This window comes from Paroedura picta, chromosome 9, assembly GCF_049243985.1.
Source record: "Paroedura picta isolate Pp20150507F chromosome 9, Ppicta_v3.0, whole genome shotgun sequence".
In the NCBI taxonomy this organism is placed as follows: domain Eukaryota; kingdom Metazoa; phylum Chordata; class Lepidosauria; order Squamata; family Gekkonidae; genus Paroedura; species Paroedura picta.
In genome coordinates, this window is record NC_135377.1 from 30,939,742 (window position 1) to 30,954,702 (window position 14,961).

General features: G+C 39.9%; 1 protein-coding gene across 2 annotated transcripts in view; it reads left to right on the top strand.

Moving 5' to 3' along the window:
• Window positions 1-3,461: 3,461 nt before the first annotated feature.
• The window catches only part of TRPA1 (transient receptor potential cation channel subfamily A member 1), a 47,183-nt gene continuing 35,683 nt past the window's right edge, over window positions 3,462-14,961 (top strand). For both annotated transcript variants that reach the window (XM_077352160.1, XM_077352161.1), the window contains exons 1-5: window positions 3,462-3,573; window positions 8,691-8,898; window positions 12,134-12,296; window positions 13,139-13,314; window positions 14,672-14,779. In XM_077352160.1, the coding sequence (XP_077208275.1) occupies window positions 8,782-8,898; window positions 12,134-12,296; window positions 13,139-13,314; window positions 14,672-14,779 (564 nt within the window). In that variant the 5' untranslated portion in view covers window positions 3,462-3,573; window positions 8,691-8,781. The remainder of the gene's footprint in view (window positions 3,574-8,690; window positions 8,899-12,133; window positions 12,297-13,138; window positions 13,315-14,671; window positions 14,780-14,961) is intronic.

Consider the following 14,961-nt stretch of genomic DNA (forward strand, 5'->3'; position numbering starts at 1 on the left):
ACCAGAAACTGAATTTAACCACAGAAATAATTATGGACAAATTTCAGCATGAAAAATGATTGCATTTCTAATGGATTTGTAATGAAAGTGCAGACACTACTCTGCCCACGCCTGAGCAAGCTGCTATTAGAATATTTATTATGTTCATTTCATAGTTATGTCACTGGTAGCCTCATTTTTAAAAGAAAGTGAGCTTTTCTAGCCAACACAATATATGAGGTGCATACCATTTCAAAGCACTATAGCTCTGCAGGCTCATTTCACCCAAACGGATAGTTCTGACCAATAATGGAAACTCTATGAATGACACTGCAATATGTTGGTCTACGAATGGCAGTCTCTCTGTTTATGAAAACTTAATTACTTTGAAAACTTAATTAATTTCTTTTTGCTGCCAAAGTATTTTCAAGGATTGGGGACATCATCCTGAAACCCTGAAGTATGAGCAACCAGCATTAAGGGTCACAGTCAATTTTTTAAAACTTTTTTTTTATGATCACAGTCAGTCTCTGTGCTCCAGCAGATGACTAGAACTGTCAAAGCAATGTTCCTAGGTTTGCAAGAAGCCCTTGGAGCTAAAAGTTGATTGGCCATTTTGGGGCACATTATTTACTGCATTTTCATCCCACCCTGCCTCCAAGGAACTCATCTATGTTGTCTCCCTCTCCTCCGTTTTATCCTCAAGATAATGCTTTAAGTTAGGTTAGCCTAAGAGAGGAAGACCAGGGATCACTGAGTAAATTTCATGGTATGGAGGGATATGAATCCTTGGTCCATTCTGTAGCCAATGGTTGATGTGCTTTCAATGTACTTTAGAAGCAGATTTTCATGTTCTGCATATGAAAATTCAGCTGCAAAAGCACACTGAAAGTGCATTATCCTACATGTGCGGAATCAGCCCTGGTCTCCCTGTTCCTAGTCCAACCATCTAACCAATACCCTACACTATTTGGATGATGTATTTATTAAGAATATGTTTCAATAATTTCAGGATATTGTGAGACATTAATTTTGTACAGCTGAACACTACATGCCACATAATGCATACAAAGAGACAGGCCATGCACAATGCCACAAAATGTAATTTCTCTCTCTCTCTCTCTCTCTCTCTCTCTGTCTTTGCATACCTTTTCCACACCAGTGCTACTGTGCCAGGCTGCCACCGGGTGTTTATGCCAGGGCTGGTTATGCTGCCCTTTCCCAAGTCCATACAGGGGAGCATTTCCCCCACTAGACACAGTCTGTCCTGGATTTGTGCCTCCAGATGAGGTAGCTGGTGTGGCGAGGTTCTTCTGCCCTGCAGGGTGGCATAAACCCAATTTTCATCTTTAAGAATGGGGTATTGTTATGCAACGCATAACCCTATACTTAAAATGAAAAAGAAATATTCCAGGTGGCTTTACAGGATGCTGTAGGTTGGGGGAGGAGCCAGGCCTGGACAGCCCTACTCTTCCCAGACGGGCCTGGCCTGACATAGGCCCCAATAGCGCCAACAACAAGCAAGGGAATGTGGAAGAATCTGCATTCTCTTGCCACGGGGCAACTGAGGGCCTGAGTTGGGCCAGCCCTGGGCTAGTACCGACATAATCTGGAAGCAGGCATTAACCAAAAGAGCCCTGGCCCAGCCCGGATTTCCTGTGAAGAAAATGTATCTAGTGCTTTGTGCACCTCTAGCTTTAACTTCCATCCATTGTGAGTGTGTGGTCCAACAAATGTTTCTAATATTCTAAACTAATGAGACTCACAATCTCTTTTTGGAAAAAAATTATAGGAATCATTTGGTAGTATTAAGAAATAAATTTAAAAGGTTGCACAAGGTATAAATTCAGCTGAGGTATCATTGGGTAATTTTGGACCAACAGAGCTGTAAACAATGTCTTTCCACTTTTGATGATATTTGAATACAGTCAAGAAAGAAAGCTATGTAAGAGCTGGTGCATAATGCGACTGGCAAGATAGCATGCAATATGAGATTAAAGCTGAGTCATAAAGCGGGCAGTGCAACTATTAGTCTTGCACTAAATACCCACAGAGTAGCTACACCCTAAGGATGTATACTTTTAGCCTGCGCACCACAAGTCAGATTATTTTAATATGGGTTTGCATTCTAAAATTCCAGTGACATGTTTATCCATTGATGTAAATACAAGCCCTGCAATGAAGCTCCCAGTTGCTCATCAGACAATCATTCATAATAATCAAGGCAGTCAAACCTATAACAATATTAGATTCAGGTGGGTAGCTGTGTTGGTCTGAAGCAGGGAACAAAGATGCAGTGTATCTGAGGAAGTGTGCATGGACACCAAGGTTTATACTTTGAATAAAATGTCATTGAACTTAAAGGTGCCACCAGACTCAATTTTCTCTCTCTAAAAATACTGTTATATGCTCCCTGTGTTAAAAAACCTTTCCTGGTAGTGTTCATCTAGGATTAATCCTTTTGGAGGAGAGAACACCAGAGGCCTATGGTCAACTTTCTTTACAAATGTAGCAGAACCTCTCTGCAACAATATTCCTACTCTCAATAATATTGTACTCAGTGTTTCAAATGTTCCATGTTTCTCATCTTGATGATCACTGTCTGCCACTGTATTGTGCTGGTCTTGTTCTATTATTGAATCTTTTTATCAATTTTCTGATAATTTTAACTGTACGTTGCTTTAAGAGCCTATCTGCTTCCCCAAACACAAAAAGCCCAAATCATAACATAATATATAATAAATAAATAACTTGGTACAAAGTATTTTATTATAAAAATAAGTACATAGATGATTATTTAAAAAATTATAGTGATCAATTAATTACTAAATCATGACTTGTGCACTTTGTAGGTCTGGCCTCAACTGCTGTACTTTACTCAAATGTTCTTCAAACAAATGTTCTCATATCAAGTACTCAAGAAAACTCTGCAGTTCAAACACATTGCACAACTTTACTTCTGTTTGTTATAGATTTGTAGTGCACTTATGAACTAATTTAACTTAATAAAGCAATTTTGTTCCATTTCAAAGCAAAGTACAGAAAGTGGAACAATTTTAGCGTTAAAAAGTATATACATTACCACTATGCTATAATGCAATACGTACTTTTCATGTTCATTTTTCTTTTCATCTGCCTTTTTATTTAAAAAATATCCAGGAAAATCAATCTTACTGTGCAGACTGTATTCTTGTATAGTGCTGTTTAGATTATCCATTATAAGCAATTAGTTCCCTTAAAAGGTCAACAGATGCCCTTCTGTGACCATCTAACAAAGCCAAAACTGTATTACATTAGACACTAGTGATTCAGTTATAAAGACAGCCAATCATGAAACTGGCCTTGTCAGACATTAAAACAAAATGGGCTCCAAAAGAACATTCCAAAAATGTGTTTTCCTCCTACGTCGTTCATTGGCCAGCCAGTTCTTACATAAATGAATCGTATAAAGAGTGATACACAGCATGAGATAACTGCTGGCAGCCCTTCTTACTGAACATTATACAAAGAAGAGCAGCCGAGAATTCAGTTAGCTGTGTCTTGGAGTTCTTCACACAGAACTGTGACTTTCATCTCTGAAAACTTCTTAGCAAGGTAATGAAGCTTTCCTACTAAAACAGTGAGATTGCCCACTGTTAACTGTTTTGAAATATGGTTATTCAGATCAACAAATGAAGAATATTAGAAGTGTGCTTATGGAGCTAAATTTGATGTTATTCTTCAAAGAAGTACTTCATTCCCCTAACTGAAAGCATAATATCACCAAGCTTTAAAAATGTCTGAGTATTTTGACAGTGTGGTGCCATATGTCAACCTTGTCTTACTCCTGGATGTAGCTCAACCGTCAACTGTTATCACGTCCCTGTTTGCTTTCATTGCTCCATGTACACCCACCTGCTACTGAGCCAGTTTGAAAGCCAGCATGGTGTGGCAGTTAAGAGCAGCAAACTCTAAGCTAGAGAAGTGAGTTTGATTCCCCACTCCTCCACATGCAGCCAGCTGAGTGACCTTGTGCTAGTCACAGTTCTCTTAGAGATGTTCTCAAAGAGCATGTTCTGAGGAGAGGCAGGGAAAGATGTTTGAAAACTGCTTTGGGATTCCTTTGGGTAGTGAAAAGTGGGGTATGAAAAGCCCAGCTCTTTTTCTTCTTGTTATTTCTTCTGTGGTGATCCCTGTGCTGGCATAGGCTGCAAAATCTCTACATATTAAGGATTTAACTCTCTCTTTAGAATGTATTTCTTCAGCAGAGGTGTTTTGGAATACATAGATTCACTCTGCATTATCTGCTGCCAAATGACTTTTTTCTATTCCTTTTCTTCCTGTTCCCGCTTAAACTTTATTTCCTTCTTTCATCCCCTTTCTCCTGTGCAAATTACTATCATCCTATGCTGCCTGGCAGAGTTGGTTGAAGCTCCATAAACATCAATTAACAATGTTAAGTCTCTGGTACTTTAATTTTGGAACTATACCTTCTTTGCACAGAAAAGTAAGATTGCCATACAACATTCCCTTTTATAATTATTATACAATTACTGAATAATTTTCTCATGCAAACATTTTCTCATGCAAACCGGCTTAAGACTACCACTGATTCAATATGAAAAGTAGACTTTTCTAATTATAAGTAGAATTTTCTAATTATAAGTAGAATTTTCTAATTATAATAGGTTAGACCCAAAAAGCAGTAAGAGGAGTTTCACTCACAAGAAAGATCTCTGCCATTTCTTTAAAGACCATTCAGAGTGATGGGAAGATGTCAGACTCACAAATATGGTGGCGATGGTGGATGATGCTCTGAAAGAAACCTGTAAAAATGTCAAACGGTTTTACATAGACTAAGATAACATAAAACTAGATTACAGAAATTTTAGAAATTTTATTCTGGGAACTATTTTTCATAGAGATAAGCAGTTGAAAAGAAATAGCAATGCTGAAACATGTGAGCATAATTTATCAATAATGCACACTCTCCAGAGTTTTTAAAATATACATTAAGCAGCAGATATTGTGGTTTAAAGTAAATCTATCATTGATTTCTTTGGTATGCTTGGGATTTAACACAATTAATACAACCATTGATATGCTTGGGTTTAAACACAATTACTACAGTGTATCCAATATCATTATAACTATCAATGTTTTCTATCCCTGGTATACCACTGAGTTATGCTACCTCCCTGACACAGTCCTTCCCCAAACTTTTTAATGAGCTAGAGTTAGGAGAATATATTTTTGTATTTACTCAGAGCCAAAGCAGTCCAAATGCATGTAGAGAACTTTTAAACCATTTTGACTTCAATATAAGAGTTAAAGATAATCAACAGGATTATCAGAGAAAAAGCAGGAAATAGTGAGGTTGTGCCTGTATCCAGATTATATGAGATTATTTTGCCAGAAAATGTATAGAATTCTAATGTTATTTTGTATTTTGTCATTTTGTATGACTTTTTAATTTCCGCAAGCCACCATGAGAGCCAATTTTGGATGCTAGGTGGGCTGCCATCTCATGCTTTCATTTTCACTGGAATCAATGAGTATTAGAAGTACATATTTTTATCTCAATTATGCTTCTTATTTATTTGTTATACTTTTATCCTGTCATAATTGCAGAACAATGAGATCTCCATGCTAAGTTAGGTTCAGAGTGAGTTACATGGAACACCCAGTGTGTGACTCTGTGTGTGTGACTCAAGCTTGTATTCTAAACTCGAACTGCAAATTCTTAACACCATTGAAAATTTAAAAAGAATTCCCATTGACTGAAAGTCTGTATACTTCTCCCACTGAATGAAACGGAGCTTTCAAGTACTTAATGATGGCTGGATTGTAACTTATATGAGGTTTATTTATTAAACAATCATATTTTCACAAAAGGTTTGGGCTGTGGTTACCTTTGGTGACTCTTCCTTATCTTAATGGGTCCATTGTTTTACCATTAGCAAGCTTGGATCTGGAAGAAAGCATATACAAGTGCTTCTAGTACACTCATGGGAAAACAATACTGTCTACATTTTCCCTGCTTATTCGAATTAGTTTCTTGTGAGAACACATTATTGAGAAATATGAAACTGTAGTCAGAAGGATATTCTATTTGATTCCATCAAGAAATTGCATTTTTCTCCATTTTTTCATATTTTTGGTATTTCCTCTAAAATTATGCTTCTGAACTGACATCATCAGTTCAAATAAAAGATTAAAATTCATTCTGCTCAAAAGAAACTAACAAAAGATTAAAACTTCTGTAGTGATGTTTCTTTTGGGAAAAAGCAATTAGAAAAGCAGAATATAAGGATATAATAATATTTTATGCATTTGAGCAAAAGGCATATTAAATAGTCTTCATAAGTGCCACTAGTTTTTTTTTAAACCCTACTTCAATAGCATATCTAGATGTTCAGTGTTCTGTAGAATGTACAGGACTGTTTAAAATCCTGAGTCACCCTGAAATCTTGGGATAGCTAGGTAACAAATTAGTTACTTTAATTAATCAAGTTACTTTTCATTATACTGCCCAGGTATTACTGAATCACCACCCCTATCCCAAATCCTATAGCTTGGCCCATTTGTGGACTTACACTGGGTAAGCTGACTTTTGATGACATCCTTTCAAAAATGTTCTATTAATCCCAGCAACTCATATCTCTAATACTATATTAATCATTACAGCAATAATTACCAAAGTAGGGCTCAGGGGGCGGTCGCACCCCACCAGTGTGTTTCCTGATACACACTTGCTCCTTGAAAATTTGGAATAAAATGAAATGAATCATGAATGGAACAGGAGGATAAAGGAACTCCATTGCAATCTGTACTAGCTGATGAGTTTTTAGTTCGTCTTGGAAAGGCTTGTGGCAGCAATTTGGGAATAGGTCCCATGACTATGAGAGATTTTATGGAGCTGCCACAACTTTTAGCAAAATATCTATGAATTCACCACAGTTACAGAATCCCCAAGTTAAACCCTTGGCCAGTTGGGTAGGGAATATTCCCCAATCTACCTTTTTAGACGAGGTTCAAGATCTGAAGAACTTTATTCAGAGTCAAGGAACTTTCCCGAATCTACCCTCATCAGCGGGGCATGTGGACTAAAGAATCTGGCAACACCCTAGCAACACTCAGCCCAGTGTGAACATTTAGACTTGTCCCTATTCAATGATCACCATGTTTATCTCCTTGAAGGAGACTGACACAGATTAAAAAATGATAATGCCCACAGTATATAACACAATATGTTTTAAAAGTCAATTAAAACAGCATCTGCTGGTGTCATAAAACAGAAACAGAAGTTCATAATTTTGCCAGCAAAAATGCAGTCTACAGATAAAGACTCCTTTTTAAAAGTAGAATAGCAGGAACTGATGAAAAAGGACTGCAGTGATGGTGCCATATGAATTTGAGGAGGGGGGTGTATTACCAAGATTAATCTTGTTAACAAGATTAACTTTTGCTTATATATTCCTACTGTTATGATGGTCAGTTCTTAGTCTGACGAAGGGTGCTTGCACTCGAAAGCTCACTCCTTGAATAAATCTTTGTTGGTCTTAAAGGTGCTACTGGACTCTGATTCAAGTGCATAAAGAGCTTTCTGGTCTCAATAATGCGAGTAAAGTCCAAGATGAAATAAATCTGTCACAGTTGCAAATTGAAATTTCTCAATAACTTGACAGGCTAGGAAGGGATGGCTTCAAAGGGCTGATGGCAGGAAAATCTCAGCAAAGTGGGCAGGATCTTTGAAAGAACATACCTTTCTATCCAATTTGATAACATGCCTGGACTGCATTCTTTCATAAAGGACTGGGTTAAAGCATGTTTGGGAAAGAGTCTGCTGAGGATGGAAAAATCTGGAAAGAGGACAATCAAGATGTGTGCCAGTTCAGAAGTGAAGCAGTCAAAGCATTCTTTCATGCACAGCTTCTATTGAAATGTTCAGGGAATAGTGTGTGTGGGGGGTAAAAACAGGTGTCAGTTCTGTCCCTCAGGGATGGCCAAACTGTGGCTCTCCAGATGTCCATGGACTACAATTACCATGATCCCCTGCCAGCACTTTCGGCAGTGGATCATGGTAATTGTAGTCCGTGGACATCTGGAGAGCCACAGTTTGGCCACCCCTGCTCTACACAGACTCCAAGCCTGTCCAAAAGCAATCTTTTAAGGGCAATTCCATCACAAGCCCAGAGTCTGCCTGGGGTTCAAGAACTGGCACCTGTAGACACAGCTGGCATGAGGAAAAAAACAGAGTAGCACCTCTCCTAGGGGGCAGTCAGGTTTCCTTCCTTGGAATTGGCACCATTGGCCCGCCCGCCGTTACTGAGGCGTTAGCCCGTCTTGTCCACTCCAGAGCTCTCTGCAAGGTGACAGACTGCAACCGTCCTCAGTTGGAGGCAGCCACACCCGATGGGGACCGGATCCACCACCATGCCTAACTTGTCCCAGCTCCTGCGGGACGCCTCGCTCTCCTTTCTGCTGGCCCATTGGGAATCCCCACCCAAATCCAGCTGCCCGATGCTCCCCGCTTTGGTGGCCCCCGCTGCCTGCCAGGACGTGACTCGGCCGACCGGCCAGCCAGCCAGCCAGGCATCCCTCCTCCTCCCCTCCCCCCCCCCGTGAGGCCGCGCTCCTCTGTTCGGGACTCCTGCCAAGCGTGCCCCGCCTGCCCCGCCCAGGGCCTTTGGCGCGGACTCCTAACGAGGGTCTCTCCACTTCTCTCCCAGGCGCCTTCCGAGCGGCTGAGAGTCCCGGGAGGGCGCCGAGCCGAGAAGGCTTTCGAGGAGCCGGAGGACCGGCCGAGGCGCCGCGCCCGCGATGAGGCGCTCGCTGGCGAAGTTGTTCCAGTCCGGGGAGAAGAAGCGGTGCACCTCCTACGAAGGGGTCGTGTGCGAATCCGACGCGGCTTCGGTGGCCTCGCAGGATGTTTTCAAGGTAAAGCGTCCCCTCTGTCCAAAGACGCCAAAGACGCGAGGGGAGCGGGTCGCTCGGGGGCGGCTGGGCTGCTTCGGATAGCTGCATGTGAGCCGGCCAGCAGCGCGCTTCGCCTTTACGAGGACAGCGGCAGCCTTCGGAGCGCTCTCTGTCCAGCAGATGTTAACAGCACAGGAGAGGAGCCCGGCCGGAGGCTCCGGGTAGCTGCGTTTTCTCCAGGTGTACCTTCCGACATCGGTGCGCCGCCGCTGACTCTTTTAAATCGAGGGGCAACAATTCTCTTCTGTGCGGCTATGGTATAGAAAGCAGAGTAATGATTATGGAACGGGAAACAATTCTTTATACTATTCAAATAAAATATCAGCCATCTGGCAAATCTAGGCTGCCTTTAGACTCGGTGATCTGTGTGTGTCCTAGGACAGGAGTAGTCAACCTGTGGTCCTCCAGATGTCTATGGTCTTCCAGATGTCCATGGACATCTGGGCGACCACAGGTTGTCTACCCCTGCCTAGGATGAATCAGCATAGGAAAGACTACCTTTTAAGATAATTATTAGCACAGAAAAAGTTGAATGTGCTTCCTTTTGTCAGAAAAGATGTGCATTCCATACAATACTGGAAGACTTTCTGTGCCCCCCTCCCGATAAGACAAGATTTTGCATTTCCTATAATTCTTATGTTGACATATTGGCTCAAATATATGGTGCCTCTTCTGTAAGCAGCAAAAGAAGTTTAGTTAATGCCTTCAACATGAAAAAGAATTTGTAGCATCACCTATGAAAACACCAAAATTATCATTGGGAACGTGGGCTCATTAAAATATGGGGAAGATATGTTTCCTGATCCCAACGGTCTAGATCAGGGATTCCCAATTAGCTGACTTCACATCTAGAGCTCCTTAGAGTCTTAAAAATTATTTCAGCGGCTCCTCTAAGGTCAAAAGCTTGAAAAAAGGCTAGTTAAGTGCTAGAAAATGAACTCTTGAAAACTATGCAAGCACCCTATGAGTATCTATTAATATTTTACTCCAGGAAGTAATTTATAGGATTATGTGTTAACAGTGTTCGGTAGGTGTGACAGACTGCACTTTCAAAAACGTAGAAGTGCTATAAAAACAGCTGAAGGACTGTGAAGAGTTAATTCTTCACAGAAATAGAGCACCTTGAGTGACAGGCTGCTCCAAGCAATCTGATTGGTTAGCATCAGCTGAGCAGAGAAAAACTTGAGAGATTTATGCAAAGAGTAAGTCAGATTTTTGCCTTGACTGGGTTGAGTCTGATTTTAACCCCAGAAAGAGCAGTTTTCATAGATGGAAAATTTGGGGAAAGTTGGCAAGGAAGTTTGGGAAGTTAGATGAAACATTTGGGCCAAAGAAAGGGGATAGATCTTCTAGTGACCCAGTCAAAATGAAGGGATATCTTGCCTCTGAGGGAAGGAAGTGGACAGGGTCATCACAGTATGTAATAATAAGGTGTAACTGTTTTAGATATAGCTCCCAATTAGATGAGAAAATCCTGTGGTACAGTGTATAATCTTAGAAACCCCAACAAACCTAAGTCGTTATTAGCCTGAAGTTTGAAATAATCATGATAGTACCAAAGTTCCATTTTCACAACATTTTGCCCTTGTCTCATCCTGATATTACACATATTCTAAAACAGGGCATCTAATCCTAAACACCTTCCATTAAAGTCCAAGGGTTAAGAAGATGGGACTTGGTTTAGTGTTGCACTATCAATGACTTTGTCCAGGACAGTCTTTGAAACCAGAGGCTCCTATTTTTGTCTTCTCAAATTCTGTGATTTTACATGCATACAAAAGCTTTTACCCGGAATCATACTTCTTTGGTCTTGATGGTACCACTGGACTTAATCTTTGTTCAATAAAACCTGTACCAGAACTTCTTGTACTGGAAGAATGCTTGGGCTCAGCTCATGTTATTTAAAATGCAGGCTTTTGTGAAGGCCAAAGGAGATGTTTGTGGTATGTCAGTTGTTTTTCACCATTAGAATAAACCTTGTGATTTCCTGTGAGTCACAAACAGCAGATGTGCTGCTATTGGAAACAGCTGCATGCTTTATCTAAAGTTTACTATGGTGTTTTTAATCATTTCTCTGTTGATACTCAACCTCTATCAAGTACAGTGCGCCTGCCACAATGTCCCATTTCTGTTAGGAGCTGCTTAAAGACTAAGGTGTTGTTCTCTTTTTTGATGGAGGTGGGAAATTGAATCCCAGGGTCTACAGATTATGCTAATAGAGCAGATGTAATCCTAAACAGATCTACTTAGAAGAAAGCCCCATGCTGTACAGTGGAACTTCTTCCCAGGAAAGTGACTTTAGGATTACAATTTAGGGTACTTCCCTAGAATTACTTGATTGGTTTACTATGTTTACAGCATTTTTTAGGAAGTAGAATATTATTAAGACATTTGTCTTGGTTTGGCTATAAAGGAATTATACAGTCAAAGAACACAAAGCATCGATTGAGGTGTGTAACAGGTTTCTGATGGAATTGCACAAAGCTGATCATGATTTGATACAAGATGGATTCTCCCTGTTCCCATGGTTGCATATAACTGTAGGATTTTAAGAGCACTCCAGAGATTATGGTTCTTGGCTGAGAGTTGTCTGGGCACATCAACTGCCATGGTGTAGTGGCTAGAAAGTCAGAATAAGATCTGGGTGACCTGGCTTTGAGTCCCCTTGCTGCCATGGAAGCTTGCTGAGAAACCCTAGGACAGTCACACAATCTCAGCTTAACCTACCTCACAGAGTTGTTGGGCTCTTGAGGATAAAATGGGGGAAAAAGAGAACTTTGTAAACCACTTTGGATCTCCATTGGGGAAAACAGTGGGGAACAAATTAATTAAAATAAAATGTTGAGAGAAACCACATGGCCAGATCAAACCTCTGTAATGGACTTCAACAAAAATAAATTTAGTGAATCCAAGTAAATGGAGAAGGATTTAAAGAAATCCAGCCCACTTTAGTTAAACCTTTACTATGGTTAAACTCAAGGGTAGACAAACTGCAGCCCTGCAGATGTCCACGGCAGGGGCTCATGGGAATTGTAGTCCATGGACATCTGCAGGGCCGCAGTTTGTCTACCCCTGGTTTAACTGGATTGTTAGTCAATAGAAACTAACCAGTTTTCAATCTGAGTGCTGAAGTATCTGGAGTATCTATAATCTGTTTTCTTTGAAAATAAAGATTATTTAAAAAAAATTAAATTAGGTAATCTCAGATGGAAGTGCCTGCAGACTACGGAGCTTTATTAAGAAGAATCGTGATGGACTTAACAAACTAGATGACCTCAATGCCACTCCGCTGCATCATGCTGCTGGACAAGGTCAACTTGAGTCAATGCAAATGATTATTGATGGTTCTCCAGCTGAAGGTAACAAAGGACAAAACATTTGTAACCATTGTGTAAATGTGCTTTGAAATGCTTATTCCTTTTATATTCAGCATTATGAATGAAGATTGTGCAGCAACTTTGTTTTGTACAATCTTTTTGGTATACAATGTTTATGCATGGTGACATATTTAGGCAATATTTTTTTGATATTGTGCACAAATGGCAGAAATGTGCATGTTAGTTTGCTTTTAAATGTGGGTGGGCTGCTGTGCTTTGTTATTTGTTCTGTGTTATTTGTTGAGGCTCAGTAAAATTTCTGACCTTGTATGGATGATCATTTTACCACACCGTAAGCCCATGTGTCCTCAATCCACCATTCAATGTATTTTAAAGCTTATCTGAACTGGACACTATGTTTCAATTTCCTGCTCTTTCTTGTTTTTCCTTTTATAATTTAACAAAACTGGTAGCACTTGCTTATGCCTGAGCTTTTAGAATCTTTTAAACTAATTTGGAAGTTTTTTGAAATGCATTTCAAATAGAAAAATAGTATGTACTTAACTAACTTATTTTTTTAAGTGTATAATTTAAATGTATACACAAATAAACTGTTCTGCTTCTTTTCTTGCTGATGGCTATGTTCCATTAGTAATATTTTTAGCATGAAATTCTGTTGTTTAAATGGTTTTGAATCTGTTCAGTCTATTAGTCTCAGATTTGCATTTGCAGTTATTCTTTATTATAACATATTGCCTTGCAACATCTGCTAGTTTATGCTGGTCTATGACCGTAATAAAGATCTGACTGACTGATACCTGCTAGTTTAAGAGAAGCCAAACTGTGATATGAATTCAGATCTGTTTTATTATCTTTTGACTTAGCACTAAATGTGATTGACAACACTGGAAACACACCACTGCACTGGGCAACAAAGAAAAAACAGGTTGAAAGTATTAAATTTCTTCTTAGCAGAGGAGCTAACCCAAATATTCTTAATTCCAATTTGATGGCACCACTTCACTTGGCTGTACAGTCTCTTCAAAATGAAATTGTTAAGGTAAAGCTAAAGTACATGATCAAATGCATGTGAATGAATAAAATACTAAAACTGCTGTATGTTGGTTAATTCAAAAATGAAAAAAATAAATAACTTCGGTGGCACCTTAAACAATAACAATACTTTATCTCAGCAATAGACTTTGTGGAAGCTTTCCAGGAAAGCTTATGCTACAATAAAACTTTTTGCCCCATAAATTTTATGCAGGAATAAAATTTTGTTAGTACTTAAAATTCAATAAACTCCTGTTCACTTTTGGTTCAACACAGCTACTCCTATGGAATCTAAAACAGTAAATGGGTCTTTGCGTTAAAAAAATTGTTTTGAATTAACGATTAAAATCACGTCCCTCTGGATCTTGCAAAGTACTCTAGTGCAGTGGTCCCCAACCTTTTTATCACCGGGGACCGGTCAACACTTGACAATTTTACTGAGGCCCGGGGGGGGGGGCAGTCTTTTGCCCGCTGTCTGCTGGGGGGTGCTGCCAGCAGTAGCTGCACAGTGCCACACTGAGGGGGAGCCCCAGCCATGGTGGCCGCTGGAGAGCATCAAAGGTGAGCCGGTGGCAGAGTGGCAGGGCAGCCCCTGAGGCAGCAGCCAGGGAGGAGGATGAGGAGGCACTGCGGCCTGGTACTGACTGATCCATGGACCGGTACCGTACCGGTACCGGTCCCGGGGGTTGGGGACCACTGCTCTAGTGCACAAATTGAAACAAAACAAATTGAAGCTAAATAAACATGGTACAGTTAGGGTTCATTAAGAACAGTGGCATCATAATGAACAAAATAAATAGATCTTGGCTGCAAGGTCCTGGCTGGATCTTTTCTACCATCCTTGTCTTAGAATCAACTAGCACTTTTAAAGCATGTTGGAAGCGGTATATGGTACAGATAGCAATAGCCTATATTCCTGCTATGGTGGAGAGAACACAAGCTAAGCAGCAACCCTAGTTGTAAACTGAATTAAAGACCTGGACCATGAATGGGATCAAAATTTTAAAATGCACTTTATTCTGTTGTTTTTATTAAACAGAAAAGAGTCTCTCTCCTCCCCCCGCCACCACTTTGTGGATAGGTCAGTTAAAATGGATATTTCATTCACCTATTAAAGTGGACACGACTCCATGAAGGCTTATGTCATAATAAATGTGGTAATCTTTATAGTGCCAAAAGATTCTTTTAGATTTGCCCTAACAAAATAACATAGTTGCTGCTGTGGAACTGGCTCTACCTATTACCAATGGAGAGATTGGATCTACCTGCAGTTATAAGATTAGTGCTCTAATATAAATGTAATCTATTATTTTGAGACAATTACAATATAATGTGATAGACTCACTCCTCGTGTTAATGTTTAGATTTTGGCTGAACACAGCACTACAGATGTGAATCTGGAAGGAGAAGGTGGGAACACGCCCGTATTAATAGCCTGTTATAAAGATAATCCTGAAGCACTGAACATTCTGGTATGTGGAACAAGTTGAGTCTTGCTATTAAATATTTGTTTACGATTTATTTGTATCTACTGTTTTGTATTTCTGAGTAATAAAACACACACATATGTAACATTAAACACTGAACTATTAGACATAGCTACAAATAGCTCAAAGTGGGTTACTGTGGAATCCAGTTCTAGAAGCTCTTTTGT